This window comes from Kogia breviceps, chromosome 12 (genome assembly GCF_026419965.1).
Source record: "Kogia breviceps isolate mKogBre1 chromosome 12, mKogBre1 haplotype 1, whole genome shotgun sequence".
NCBI classification, from domain to species: Eukaryota; Metazoa; Chordata; class Mammalia; order Artiodactyla; family Physeteridae; genus Kogia; species Kogia breviceps.
In genome coordinates this window covers 1,925,196-1,939,801 of record NC_081321.1, presented here as the reverse complement: position 1 = coordinate 1,939,801, position 14,606 = coordinate 1,925,196, and the positions used below count along the sequence as shown (strand labels likewise).

The following is a 14,606-nucleotide window of genomic DNA, read 5'->3' as shown; positions in this document are numbered from 1 at the left end:
TGTTCCCTCCCTTGTAAAGCCTGCCTAAATCCTTGCAGTGGGAATTAATCACACGCTGTGTTGCAGTTCCATTACAGCTTGTTTCTGCTTTGATTTCAAGGCTTATTTTCTTACCTTGTATTATATGCCGTTTGTGTGTTGTTTCCCCGTATATTGGAGTTTGGGAACCTGTCTTGGTACTTTGCCCATTGTTGGTTCTCTATAAAATTGTTTATTGATTTCAGTTGCGTCAGTAGATGTCAAGACGTCTCATTCACAGGCATCTTAGCCTGCCCTTGGGAGCTTCCTGTCAACCCAATCCTTTAAGTATTTCTAGCCTCATTTTTAGGTGAGATGCTCTCAGTATTAGAGTAGCTAATAGCTACTCTCTTCTATACAACCTGATGGTGTTGGTGTCCCTTAAATAGAGTTGATTGGTTTTCTAATATACACTCTTCTACTTGTGCAGTCTTCTTCCTGTGGATGTCCAGTTTCACCGCCTGAAGATTCTGGCTTAAAATTGACTTTTGCTGATGAACTCTACCCTGTTCATCTGTTGTTCCTCAGCCTCTATGTTTAATTATATTTTATTGTTTTATATTTTTCAATACATTGTTTTAGAATTGTTCCTGTGTGATTTAATCATTTTTCTCCGCCCCCGCCCCCCGACTAATTTATATCTGCCTTAGGTTAAGGGCTATTTTTAAAATTTCTTTTTAGCCTTTCTTAATCTTTTACAGAGGCAGCTGTTCATTAATTACAGCTACAGTTATTGTTATAAGTAATAAAAATTTAGTTACAAATTTAAAAAATTTTGTATAATGGTATTATATTTAGCACCCTAATATTCTTTAAAATGTCACAGGTTACCCTCTAAGGGCCTTGCGTATTTTAACAAAGGAAATGCCATCTTCCCTTGGTTCAGGATGTTTACCTTTTATACTTTTATTCTTTCAGCAGTGACACTGTCTCTTGACAGAACTGCAGGTTCCAATATGGCAAAGCAGACTGAACTGGGGGTGGTGGCTCATATCAGTAGTGGTTTGGTGCTTTGCTTTTATTCATGACAAAGATAAGTATCTGAATTTAACCCTGAGAGAGAGAGGACTGTCCGCGAGACGAATGGGGCTGCCGAAAGGACATTGTGAGCTTAGCTCTTCTGAGACCGGTGACTCCTAAGGATAAGCTCAAAGGAAGTGAAAACAACAGAAATAGAGCTATAGGGGGGATATGCAGCTTTACATGTATTTAGGCATGTCCTCCTCTTAGATGCAGAATCACTGAAATATTTGTGTTTTTCTTTACAGTTGTATTTTATTTGCTCTACCTACAAAAATTTGTTTTCTTCCATTTTGGTAAGACATTTTTTTTTTTTCTTTCTGAAATGAAGACCACTTATCCTTGCTTTTTCCATTGACCATGGGGATAATGGTTTAAGATAACCTTTTAAAAAATTGATTATCTGACATCCCTCCAGAAATAGCATGTGATGTGTCACATGCAAGATACCTCTGATATATGAATGTTCTTCTTGTTTTCATAAAAATAAATTTTGGTTTCTTCTTAACAGACATTCTTGACCTATTTAAAGATTTAGTTCTATATCCTTTGTTTCCTTTGGATTAGTTTTTTTCTTGGGGCTTTTTCTATCTAGAATATGAGCATAAGTGGCTTTTTATGGAGCTCTCAACAAATATGAAGTGGAGTTAGGGATTATATAGGAAAAGTGTACATACAAATCAGCATCTGTTTTTACAACCCTGTGGATAGTTGCTGAAATTAATTTGAAAATTGTGTTTTCCTGCAGGGAAAGCACCTACTCATATTGTTGGCACATGTGCAAATTTTTAAAGCTTTTAGCTCAAACTGTGCCACTTCTTACCATTTAGGAAAAAAGCAAAACAAGTCTCAAAATGACTTTTAAGAAATTCTGCCATGTTTGAAATGTCCTCAGTAGACATGTTTTCCTCTGGACAAAATTCAGTTCCATTTGATAGCCAATGAAATTTACTGAAAGAATGTTTATTGATAGTACGATTGTGTAGCCGACTGAGCTTATTTCCTGCCGTTAAGTTTAGCCCTCTTCTATGGGAACTTTTAATCACATCATTTGAGCTTATTTCAGGAATGCTCCCCATCAAACAGTAAATGGTTAAAGTTACATTTGTCATGAAATTTCTCACAAGTACTAGGGTCTCACTTCAGTGAAACATATGGCTTAATCCTTTCCTTTGTGTTATTGTGGAAACTCCTCCTTTGCATTTGGAAAGTGGAATCTCCAAAGAGATTCCTTTTATTTTTAGGAGAGAGCAGGAACAGGTGTATATATAACACCTTTGCCAAGACCTCAAAGGCAAGAGACAGCCTCTTATGGACCACATCAATTGTTTATTATATTGAGTAAAAGACTATCTTTGGGGTTTCTGGGGAAGACTTTGAAAATTTGTGCTTGTTCTTCTTTTTTTTGGTACGTGGGCCTCTCACTGTTGCGGCCTCTCCCGTTGCGGAGCGCAGGCTCCGGACGCACGGACTCGGCGGCCACGGCTCACGGGCCCAGCCGCTCCGCGGCACGTGGGATCCTCCCGGACCGGGGCACGAACCCGCGTCCCTTGCATCAGCAGGCGGACTCTCAACCACTGCACCACCAGGGAAGCCGGTGTGCTCGTTCTTTTTAATAAGCATTAGTGATCAGAGGAGACGTGTCCTACGATTAGGTAAACGCCATGTCCTTGCCTGAACTTCTGATACCAGCTACCAGAATTTTCAAGATGAGAACCTGGCCAATCTGTGTGGGATATTTGTACTTGATGCTCCATAAAAGTTATTTATATAAAGCATCATTTTATATGTATATGTTTCAATGAAATGCATCTGCTTTTGTTTTAACTTTGATTTTTAACAATTTGAACTGTGAGAGATATTTGAGGGACTTTAAAGAGAACAGGGGGAGAAAATATCTTTACATTTGAACCCAAAGCATTTCCTTAAACCAAAAAGTGGTTGGTGTGTAACCAAATTCTGTCTCTGTGTTAGGCTAGCTTTCTTTTCTTAAAATTGACTTCATCAATGCATCTGGCTTTAACTCCCCCCCCCCCCCCCCCCACTAAGCATCTGAGCAGTTGGTAATTGAATTCTGACCTGTTGAATGATTGTAATGAAATCTTCCGCATGTGTATTTATGTTTGGGGGATGGGGAGGAGGTATAGCATTGGGGTTGAGGGTGATGAAGAAGGAAGCGTGGTCTCTTCACGTTAAGGATAATGGAGAGCAGTTTACATAAGTATCTTGCAGAGCATGTCACACTCTCTGGTAAGTGGTGTTTACCCCAGAGGAAGTGGCTCTTGATGTTAAGCTGAGGGAATGGCTCCAGTGGCGGGGCCGGGGCAGGGGGACGAGCGGGCGTGGGGGGCTGTTCCCTCAGATACTCATGAAATCCGCAGTGACCTTCCTTCTGCTGCTGAGAAAAGCGTAACGAGATCTGTCCGCGTCAACTGATTTCTTTGTATGTTACTGTATAGTGAGCCTCTTTTTTTCTTTGAATTTTGTGGGAGCTATTTGAAGAGAACAAAAAAATCAATTTTTAATTGCTGTTGTTCCTTTTTTCCTTTTGCCTTTGCTTTCCTTATTGAATGTTTGATCTGAAGGCAAAGCAGTGGGGGGTAGGGTCTTAGAGCTGGTTTATAGCTGATGTTGACGGAGCTGACGTCAAGCAGTAAAAGTCCAGAGGACTGTTTTAGGGGACTGGGATTATGGGATTTGCTAAAGGGTCCGGTCCGGTCGTCCTCTTCAGCTGCCTGAGTGAAGTTACAGCTGTCACAGCTTTTGCCCTAATCTCGTTTGAGTGTAGGAGGCTTTTTGTTTAAAGAGATGAGAAATTCTGTGGTAGCTTCCCCTTTCCTCTCGTTCTCCCTCTACCATGCCCCCAAAACTAGTCACAGAAACCACCTGCGCTGAACCCTTTCCTCAGTGAATGAAGTGGTCTCATCGGACCCCAGCTAGTAAGTAGAGTTGGAGTGAAGAGTAGACTTAATTATCATCAAAATCCATGAGGGATCAGGAGTTTATAGGGGGCTTTACTCACTGGGAGCCAGCAAGACTCTGAATATTTCATTCTCATATTTTCTTAAAAAACTGGCTTGATTCCCCAAAAATGTGGAGGCCAAGTGTATTAATAAACCTCTATAGTATAGCTCTCTAAACATTGACCCAGTAATTTTTTTCAGTTGAACTTTGATTGACTGGCATATTGTTGTGTATTCTTAGGACTGAACTATCATTGAATTAAGTTGGGTTACTCTAATGTTTACCATAACCACAAGAAAACATCTCTCCTTAGAACTCAGTCCAGTTGCAGACTTTCTTCTAAATAATTCCTGACAGAATGCATATTTTGCTGAGCTCATATCCAATGATAACCCAACTTTGTGATGGCTTCTGAATGTGTCTGCCTTTGACATTTTAGGTAGGTTTGGGTTTCATTTTAATTTGGTATCATTTGGGTTCCACTTTAATATAATCCCATAACAAAAGCTGTGTCTTTGCAGTAAAGGCTCTTATCCTAACAGTTATGTTTCTCTCAGAAGCAGTTCTGTTACTCACTGTTTGCATTCTTCATTGCTTCGTTGATAATCCAGTTTTCTTGTACTGGAGCTCTATCCTCGGGTACTATGAAAACCATCTTCCAAGATGGCCCCAGAGCATCCTTACCTCTTGGTATTTGTGGCCTTGTGTAGTCTTGTGGCAGGGTTAGTCTTTTTGCACAGTAGAACGTGTCGGATGTGACGATATGTGGCTTCTGAAGCTGGAACACGAGAGACATGGATGCCCTGCCTTGCTCTCCAGGGTCACCTGCTCTGAGGAATGCCAGGCGCCACATGGAGAGGAGCAGAGGCCCCTTGCCAGTGGTCACCACCAACTTGCCAACCGTGTAAGAGGAAGCAGAGGACTGAGTCCTGGCAGACATCTCCGCTGCCCCCCAGGGAGGGTACCTGGAACCAGACTGTTAGGTTCAGCTGCTCTTGAGTTTCTGACCCACAGAAATTGTGTGAGGCAAAAAATGTTCCCTGTTCTTTTAAGCTGCTAAGTATTGAGGTAACTTGTTAAATTGATACAATAAATAGCTAACATAGGCACTTTATATCCTAGGTACTAAAGTGATCTGCCACATGCCTGAATTTTTCTTTTTCCTTTCAATTCACAGTTTGGTTTTCTCTGTTGATAGAACAGTAATGCTATTTGAATTTCTTTTACTCATGTTATCGCTGCAGTAAATTTTCAATCACTTGTTAGAGCTTTTGACGGTGTTTTCCGTAAGGATTCTCACCTAGTACCTCATATTTATGTGCTGACAGGCTATGAACTAAGAGGAGAGGTATGAATTTATATAAAACATGGTGTGCTGTGTAGCCTTTTATAGATGCATTTCGTATGTAAAAGCTTGAGCAGTATCCAGTAGAAATACCACGTGAGCACGTATAATTTTGCATTTTCTAATAGCATCATTAAAAAAACTAAAAGGAAACAGATGACTTTAATTTTAATAATGTACTTAATACAGTATATCCAAAATATTACCATTTCAACATATAATCAGTGTGAAGATTATTAATGAAATATTTTACATTCCTTTTTTGGGGAGGTAGTAAGTCTTTAGAATTTATAGCACATCTTAGTTTGGACATATTGTAAGTGTGCATTAGCTGCACGTGGCTAGTGGCTGTGTTGCACTGGACAAGACAAGTGAGAAGTTAGGACTTTATTCCGGGCTAGCTGCAAATCAATAATGCATATGAACATCAGGAATGAAGTTCTCGAACTTAACTTTAATCTCTATCTACATTTAGTTCCAGTAAGTCATCTTCCTGCTTTCTGGATGCCTCAGAGCCTTCAAGCCTGTGGAACATCCCCGGGATAGGCGGGATCAGGGGCCTCGGAGGTTCTGTGTAGATCTCTCCAGGATTACAGGCTTGAGTGGTGCGGCTGCCCCATGATTTACGTTGAAGATGGGTGGGTGTGGACTTTCTGAGCGAGAGAAGGTCCGGTCAAGACTGTAAAGCACATTCAGGGCCTTAGGCTGTACTTGGTACAGTCGCTCTCAGAGCCACCAAGGAGTACTTCCCGGGGGCTCAGCACATCCTCTCCTTCCGCGAGCCTGGGCCTCAGAGCGTACCGAGTCTGTTGTGTTTCACGGCTTCCGAAGTCCACCACTTTACCAAGTGACATTTTATTGCGTCACACATACCAGAGAAGCTGGCGGTCGCTGTCACTGCTGCTCAAAGTCAGAGCAGTGAACGGATGAGAGATTTTGCTCTTCAGACCAGAACACACTGCTTAGTATAGACGAGCAGTTTTATCTCCAGAATCCTGTGTCAAACTCTATCACCTAAATCTGCTCACTACTATTTTTGTAGGGGTGTGTGTGTGTGTGTGTGTGTGTGTGTGTGTGTGTGTGTGTGTGTGAAACCATTTGCACAGAAAAGGGGATGGGGAACAGTTTTGAAAGCTCTTGGCTTGGTGCCTCAGACCTCGGCTGTTGAGATGTTGAAGCTTCAGATATCTTCAGAATCTTTGGGTTAATAGCAGAACTTATGGCAACATTATCATTCCTTTACAATATGTTATTATTTGGAGTATCCCACAGTTACCTAAAGACTGGAAAGGAATTTATCATCATCATTTTGACCCACTCATGCAAATTATTGGCATGAAGAAATTCACAGGACTTTAAAAAATTTTTATTTTATTCAAGTCTAGTTGATTTACAATGTTGTGTCAATTCCTGCTGTACAGCAGTGGCTCAGTTATACATGTACATTCTTTTTCCTATTCTTTTCCATCCTGGTTTATCAGAGGACGTTGGATATGGTTCCCTGTGCTGTGCGGTGGGAGCTTGTCGTCCGTCCGTTCTGTGTATAATAGTTTGCATCTCCTCATCCCAAACTCCCCACCCCTCCGTCGCCCGTCCGCCCACCCCCTTGGCGACCCCAAGTCTGTTCTCTGTGTCTTCACAGGAGTTTTGAAGAGAAAACTGAAGAGTACAGTGGCTCAAAATTCATACGTGTTGTTTTCTTAAACTTTTTTTCCTTTTTGCCGTTAGCACTGAGTGGTGACACACTTGTCTGGTCAGCTCTTCTCTTTCCATGGTAAATAGTTAATATGTTTAGAGTATATCAGTATCTGAATAGTCACTGCATTTATAACTATTTCCAAAAGTTCTCTATATTCTTATTAATTTACTTGGCAGTGTGCGCTATTCTTTTAACATTTTTAATTTCATTTTGATTGTTTTCAGAACAATATGTATTTATATCATATACAAAGCAAGGCGGTACTGCACGGCTCATCTGCCTCGTTCTTGTCTAACCTTGATTCCTGCCCCTTGGAGATGACCGCTTTGACCTCTCTGGGTTGTTTCTTCTGCTGTTTACTTCCACTTTTTCATCGTTATTTGATTATTTTTCTCATCTGGACATCAGTTATGTACTGGCTTCTTATCCTGAGTGACGAGGAACTGGCTTCTTTACACCAGTCACCCCGCACTCTTCCCTCTCTGTCCTTCCAATGTGGTTCTATCAAGTTTTGCATTATTGTGACCAAGGCATGTAGTGTAGTACGACTTCATCTCCTTTATTGGACTTGTAGTGTTTCCTGGTGCTGGTAATTTGTTTGTTTGTTTTATTAGTTATTTGTATGCATATCACCAGTTTATTCCCAGATTCCTTTCTCCAACCTATGACATTCCTCTCAATATTGTTACTGTTGTAAAATACATCATCCCTTATTAATTAACCTCAGGTAATCTCTACGTGCACTTTTTTCCTGCAAACATCTTTCCTGGAGTTTCCGTCCTCTACTCCAAACTGCACGTATTCTCCAGGCTTGTTGTCACCTCCACAGTTCCCTGCACCATGCATCTGACACAGAGCACAGACCTGGTAGCTCTCTGAGGGTCTGTGATGTGGGGTAAACTTTTTCAGACTTTGCATTCCACCCTCACATTAGATTGATAGTTTGGATGTAGAATTCTATACCAGAACTCATCTTTCCCTCGGAGTTTTAAAGGCATCGCCTCAATTGTCATCTAGTTTTCTGTGTTGCCTTTAAAAATTCCACTGCCTTCCATTTTTTATTCTTTGTGGGTGATCATTTTTGCCCTTTCTAAACTTTTTTTTTTTTTTTTTTGGCGGTACGTGGTCATCTCACTGCTGTGGCCTCTCCCGTTGCGGAGCACAGGCTCCGGACGCGCAGGCTCAGCGGCCACGGCTCACGGGCCCGGCCGCTCCGCGGCATGTGGGATCTTCCCGGACCGGGGCACGAACCCGCGTCCCGCGCATCGGCAGGTGGACTCTCAACCACTGCGCCACCAGGGAAGCCCCCTTTCTAAACTTTTAAAGATGTTTTCTTTTCTCTAGTATTCTAAACGTTACAAAAAAGTACCCATATTATAATCTAAGTGCAGAAAAATGTATTTAACCTTGAAGAAACAGTGAGGACAAGAAAGAATAATTATAAATATGACCTAGCAGTGTGCTTAGGGCTCCAATATTTGTAGAACTAAAAGGTTCTATTTATTTCTGGCATTGGCTCAATATTTTATTAAATGAAATAGAGTCAAGGTTTTGTTCAGTACAAAGGAAACTTCCTTGGTTTGCCTGAGCAGATATCTGTTAAGATTCCAAAAACAAAACTGGAGCCAAATTTTATTCACTATGTGGTTTCAGTAGTTGGACTTTGTTAAAGATGGCGGGGGGTATTTGATTTGCTATCTTCATTTTTCTCGTTACTGCCCTGGTTTAATGAGATTTCCTTAGAGCAGATGGTCCCATACTTAGTTTTATACTGAGATGTAACATGACTTACAGTATCTCATAAAAATGATTCAACAGTCTTCTCCTTTTCTTTTTATTTGTGGTTTCACTTGGCTTCTGTTTTTCGTTTTTGTCATGGAGAAAGATTTTGAACCAGGCTTTGCCATTAGGTCCAGAAAACTTTTAAAATACATGACCTTGCACACAGAGCTCATCTGGTAGACTGGTTTTAGCACTGGTTTCAGGGAAACTTTCAGTATGGAAACCTGCACTGATCATCTGTCTTATGACAAACTACTAATTATCGTCGCTCTAAAAAAACGTTTTACTGATAAAGCTTCCAAGCTGTTTCTTGGCCCGTGCAGAAGAGCAAGTAAACCTGTTTGCTTGAAATTGGGTTTCTGGGAAGTTATTTGGAATCACTTTTTCAGCCCTATTTTAGGTTAGGATACCAGAAGCCTCTCAGGAGGTCTCCAGAAGACAGTTGAAGGGTGAAGGGTACAGTAGGCTGGACGTAAACACAATACTGAGCTATTCACAGCTAATTGAGAACGGGAAGCATTTGTGTTTCTGTGTGCTTACAGGAATCTGTAATTCAGAAGCCCGTGTTACTACAGGTGTAGTTATTCATTAGAGGATTTGACAGGACTGCACGGATCATTGCCATCATTCATTCCTTTCCACTTAATCCTTCTGTTACATTTCATTTTCTTTGAATCAAGAGAAACTATGTTGGACTTTGTTTTCAGTGTTTTCACCTGAGTCATCCCTGGTCTCTCTCTGCTTGGCCTCGTTGTCGAAACCCTTATTGTACTCCACTGTTAATGCCAAGCAAACTGGAAGCATTTAGATTTCAGCAAAGAGCATTTTTTGATGTAGCTAACCTGCCCTGCATAAAACAGAATCTTACTTAGGGACTAAATCAGAGTATTTTATAACATTATCTCCAAGAAGAATGAAAACTTAAGAAAAAAACATACATCATCAAAATGTGAATATTCTTTTTCCTAAATCTGTTTTTTTTAATTGAGAAAAATGGGAGAGAGCAAAAGATATAACAACTTTTTATTAGGAAGGATGTTAAATAAATAGATGCCATTCCATCAAAGTTGGGAGAAAAATCTGACTTACGTTTGAGAGATTTCAGTTCCAGATTTCTGAAGACAGAGTTGTCAAAAAAGGACTTTCTTGTACTTTGTACTTATGAAAACTGAACTACAGTAAGATCAAATAAGAGTTGCATAGATAAAAGACAAAATCCTTTGGTATCTTTTGCTGATACGAGTGTTCAGAAAGTTGGAGAATGAATGGACAAACCTTGTTCTTTGTTTCATCTATTAATAAAAGGCAACACTTTATTCTTAGTCTTCTGGTTCTATAAGAATTTAAAGAAGAAATGCTTAGAATAATCTGATGAATCCAGTTCTTCATACTACTTGAAAACTGTTTCATTTATTCTTCTTATTTTAAGATCGTCTATCTTACGTGATTTTAAAGTCCTGTAGGATTTTGTTTGTCTTTCTGGTAGAAATCCATATTTACCTCCCCAAAAGTTACTTCTTAGACTTGTGTAGAATATTAGGCCTAGTGGGTTTTGGTTGTCTAACCAAATTACTCATCCTTAGCCAGACCAGTTACTTATCACCAGATATTTTTAGTTTTCTTATATGAGATTGAGAGAAAACTTTACTCTCTTGAATTCATTGGGAAAAATCTCCTTTTGCATTTCTTTTTTAAAAAATGAATTTGCCAACAATTGTCTATATGTAGCATATAATCTGACTGATCATGCTGTTTACTTAACTTTTTCATCTAGGCTTGACTTTGCAGGGAGAGAATGTTTAGCTATTGAGTCTTCTGACTTAGGCTTCATCAAAGCTGCCTTTAAGCCCAGTTTAGAGAGTAGTTCGAAAACAGCTTTGCATTTTTAAATAATCAAGCCCCTGCTGCCTATCTGCCTAACACAAACAATTTTCTTCTGTGTGTTATGGAGAAGGTCCATCACAGGTTTCTCTTGCTTAACTAACTTGTCCCTTTGCTCTTAATAATATACTTCTTCAACCTCTTTGCGTTCTTCCCCTGTTTTATTCTTTCCTTTGTGTCCATATCTTTTTGGCCTAGATGTATTCTGAAGGGAAGAACATTGTATAGGCACAGAGCCCTTTCTTGACAAATGGGCTCTCCTGAGTCAATTAGTCTCCTTCACCGGGTCTTCCGTCGTTTTCCAGGACAGCCTCCGTAAGAAGGACGACAGGATCGAAGAGCTGGAGGAAGCACTAAGAGAAAGTGTGCAGATAACTGCGGAGCGAGAGGTGGTGCTGGCGCAGGAGGAGTCAGCCAGGACCAGCGCTGAAAAACAGGTCTGCGGGTTTTACAGCCACGGCAGTGCTGCTGGTTAAAGGAGGGTGAAGCCCAGCCAGTGTGGCTTAGGTGAACAGTACATGATGTGTGTTTGCAGGGTTTCAAAGCACTTCACCGAGTGTGAGTATTTATAGAGTTAAATAAGAATTAAAGCAGAGCCGTATTAAGAACCGGTTCATGTTAATGCAGTCGTCTGTGCGTTGCATACTTGGAGCTGACTTTTATATCTTGATGTTGCATATGCTGATACGTCTGACGAGACGAAACTTAACTTGCCTGTCTGTCACCAGACTGAGGACAACCGTGCTTTTAAATTCAATGGGAGACACACACGCTTCTGAGCCAAAGGTGTCGATTTAAATAGCAAAAGGCTTATTTACGTTATAGCCTGTCTCGTTCACAAGAGCCGTGAAAGTTATAACAAGCTGAGGTTGCTAACAGGTGTGAGGGACATAGATGTCATGACACCTGGGAGCCCCAGGTCAGCATCTCAGCCCGGAGGTGACTTGTTAAAGAATTCTGCTGTTTCTGTTTGTTTTCTATGTTTTTATGTCTTCTTAGATTCTCTACCTTTGCTTTAAACTTTTTATTAGGACGAATAACTAAAGGTGGGAGGTCCGAATGGAATAAATAGTTTTAACAAGTGAAGGCTCTAGTCTCAGTTCCCATTATGAGAGTGTCTTCTTTCCAGCGTTGTTTCCATCTCTTTGTTGGAGAAATGTAAGTGCCAAACAGGTAAAAAGTGTTCAGTGAGAGGGTGACATGAATCCTTTGGGGAGCCCTTTGATCAGACCACCAGAGCTCTTGTGAGCTAGAGGAGCTCCATAGCAAGGAAGAAGGGTACCTCTCAAAGCAGACATGTCATGGTGTGTACTACCAGGGAGTCCCCTCATAACTTAGATACAAGGATCTGGTTTCTTTGGTGTCAAGTGTAGAAAGACAAACTGACATTTATTAGCAAAGCTGAAGGAAAATGGATCTTTCCAGAATGAGTTTCTTTCAGTGCCCTATTCTTAGATAAATGTCTCGGTCCACTGTCTATTTGAATATTTATTAATGTACAGTTAAACAGAGCTTGTGTTTAGTGGAGAGCCTCAGAGAAGGGGTAGTGTCAACCATTGTTCCAGGTTGAGGAGGGATTTTTTTGTCTTGATTTTACCTTTTTTACATTCTTCCCTCTATTTTCAAGATGTTCCCCATTTTGTCTTTCTGTAAAGATTCTTTTCTGCTTTGGGATCATTGTTTAGTGACAAGTCTTACATACCAGAGATCATGTAGAAATTTTGGCAGTTAATAATAAATCATGTCATGGTATATAGACTGCTGTTACATGTTCTTTTTTAAGCTATTGTGTGAACTGTTTAGAATTTGCTTTCTGGGGCTGATTGATTGATATTAATAGACTATTTTTATTTTTATTTTATTTATTTTTTTCCTTGTACTTTCGTTCTATTTTTTCACACACACACACACACACACACACACACACACACACACACTGTATTTTCTTTTTACAGGAGATAGACTGACACCAAGCATTGTAAATGGATGACCACAGCAAAAGCAACAATGATTGTAATTACCAAACACGAAACACACTCATACTATGTCATAATATTGACATCCAGTCCAGTAATCCTCCAATCTAACACTCCTTTACTTTGCAGAGAAAATTGATTTGTATATTTTTTGCCTCTGAGTCCTTGTGGGATTTTTTTTAAATTCAAACAGAAAGTCACAAAAATTATAATCATCCTCATCAGTTCACTCAGTCCCATGTAATTAATTTTTTTTCATCTTGCTCTTTTGTTAGCACTTTTACGAACTCATCAGTTTTCCATTAGAGTTCTGAAAATGCTTATTCATTCAGTTCAGCAGTGCAGTCAGTTACCTGAAACCTGTACTTGTCAGAGTCTTTTCCATGAATTCCTTGAAGATGAAACCCTTTCATAGGAACATTTTTGCAAAAGCATCAGAGTACACCCAGAACTGTCTGTAAATGACAAAAGACTTAAAAATGACCACAGTTAAAGATTTGATGAAAGTTCATAATAATGCAGTTGACAAGGAAATTTAGTTATTTCTGAGATATACATTTTAAAATAATAACTAGAATTATGACTTATAACATTATACCAGAACATATAAGATTTTTAGGAATTTCCTGTAATGTCTGAAACATTTATATTAACATATTTCCATACAAATAACCCAAAGAAAGTTTAGTATTAGTTGTTTTGTTTGTTTGTTGTTTTTTTATACAGCAGGTTCTTATTAGTCATCAGTTTTATACACATCAGTGTCTACGTGTCAGTCCCAGTCGCCCGATTCAGCACACCACCACCCCCACCCCCCTGCCGCTTTCCCCACTTGGTGTCCATACGTTTGTTCTCTACATCTGTGTCTCAACTTCTGCCCTGCAAACCGGTTCATCTGCACCATTTTTCTAGGTTCCACATACATGCGTTAATATACGATATTTGTTTTAGTCATTCTGACTTACTTCACTCTGAATGACAGTCTCTAGATGCATCCATATCTCTACAAGTGACCTCATTTCGTTCCTTTTTATGGCTGAGTAATATTCCATTGTATATATGTACCACAACTTCTTTATCCATTCGTCTGTCGATGGGCATTTAGGTTGCTTCCATAACCTGGTTATTGTAAATAGTGCTGCAGTGAACATTGGGGTGCATGTGTCTTTTTGAATTATGGTTTTCTCACAGTATATGCCCAGTAGTGGGATTGCTGGGTCTTATGGTAGGTCTATTTTTAGTTTTTTAAGGAATCTCCATACTGTTCTCCATAGTGGCTGTATCAATTTACATTCCCACCAACAGTGGAAGAGGGTTCCCTTTTCTCCGCACCCTCTCCAGCATTTGTTGTTTGTAGATTTTCTGATGATGCCCATTCTAACTGGTGTGAGGTGATACCTCACTGTAGTTCTGATTTGCATTTCTCTAATAATTAGTGATGTTGAGCAGCTTTTCATGTGCTTCTTGGCCATCTGTATGTCGTCTTTGGAGAAATGTCTATTTAGGTCTTCTGCCCATTTTTGGATTGGGTTGTTTGTTTCTTTAATGTTGAGCTGCATGAGCTATTTATATATTTTGGAGATTAAGCCTTTGTCTGTTGATTCGTTTGCAAATATTTTCTCCCATTCTGAGGGTTGTCTTTTCGTCTTGTTTATGGTTTCCTTTGCTGTGCAAAGGCTTTTAAGTTTCATTAGGTCCCGTTTGTTTATTTTTGTTTTTATTTCCATTACTCTAGGAGGTGGATCAAAAAAGATCTTGCTGTGATTTATGTCAAAGAGTGTTCTGCCTCTGTTTTCCTCTAAGAGTTTTATAGTGTCCGGTCTTACATTTAGATCTCGAATCCATTTTGAGTTTATTTTTGTGTATGGTGTTAGGCAGTGTTCTAATTTCATTCTTTTACATGTAGCTATCCAGTTTTCCC

General features: G+C 39.8%; 1 protein-coding gene across 6 annotated transcripts in view; it reads left to right on the top strand.

Moving 5' to 3' along the window:
* Positions 1-14,606, top strand: part of ERC1 (ELKS/RAB6-interacting/CAST family member 1) — a 368,179-nt gene that overhangs the window by 157,856 nt on the left and 195,717 nt on the right. For 4 of the 6 annotated variants that reach the window (XM_067008464.1, XM_067008463.1, XM_067008465.1 and 1 more), the window contains one exon: positions 11,015-11,146. The exons of the other annotated variants lie outside the window; for them this stretch is intronic. In XM_067008464.1, the coding sequence (XP_066864565.1) occupies positions 11,015-11,146 (132 nt within the window). The remainder of the gene's footprint in view (positions 1-11,014; positions 11,147-14,606) is intronic. 6 annotated transcript variants of the gene reach the window in all.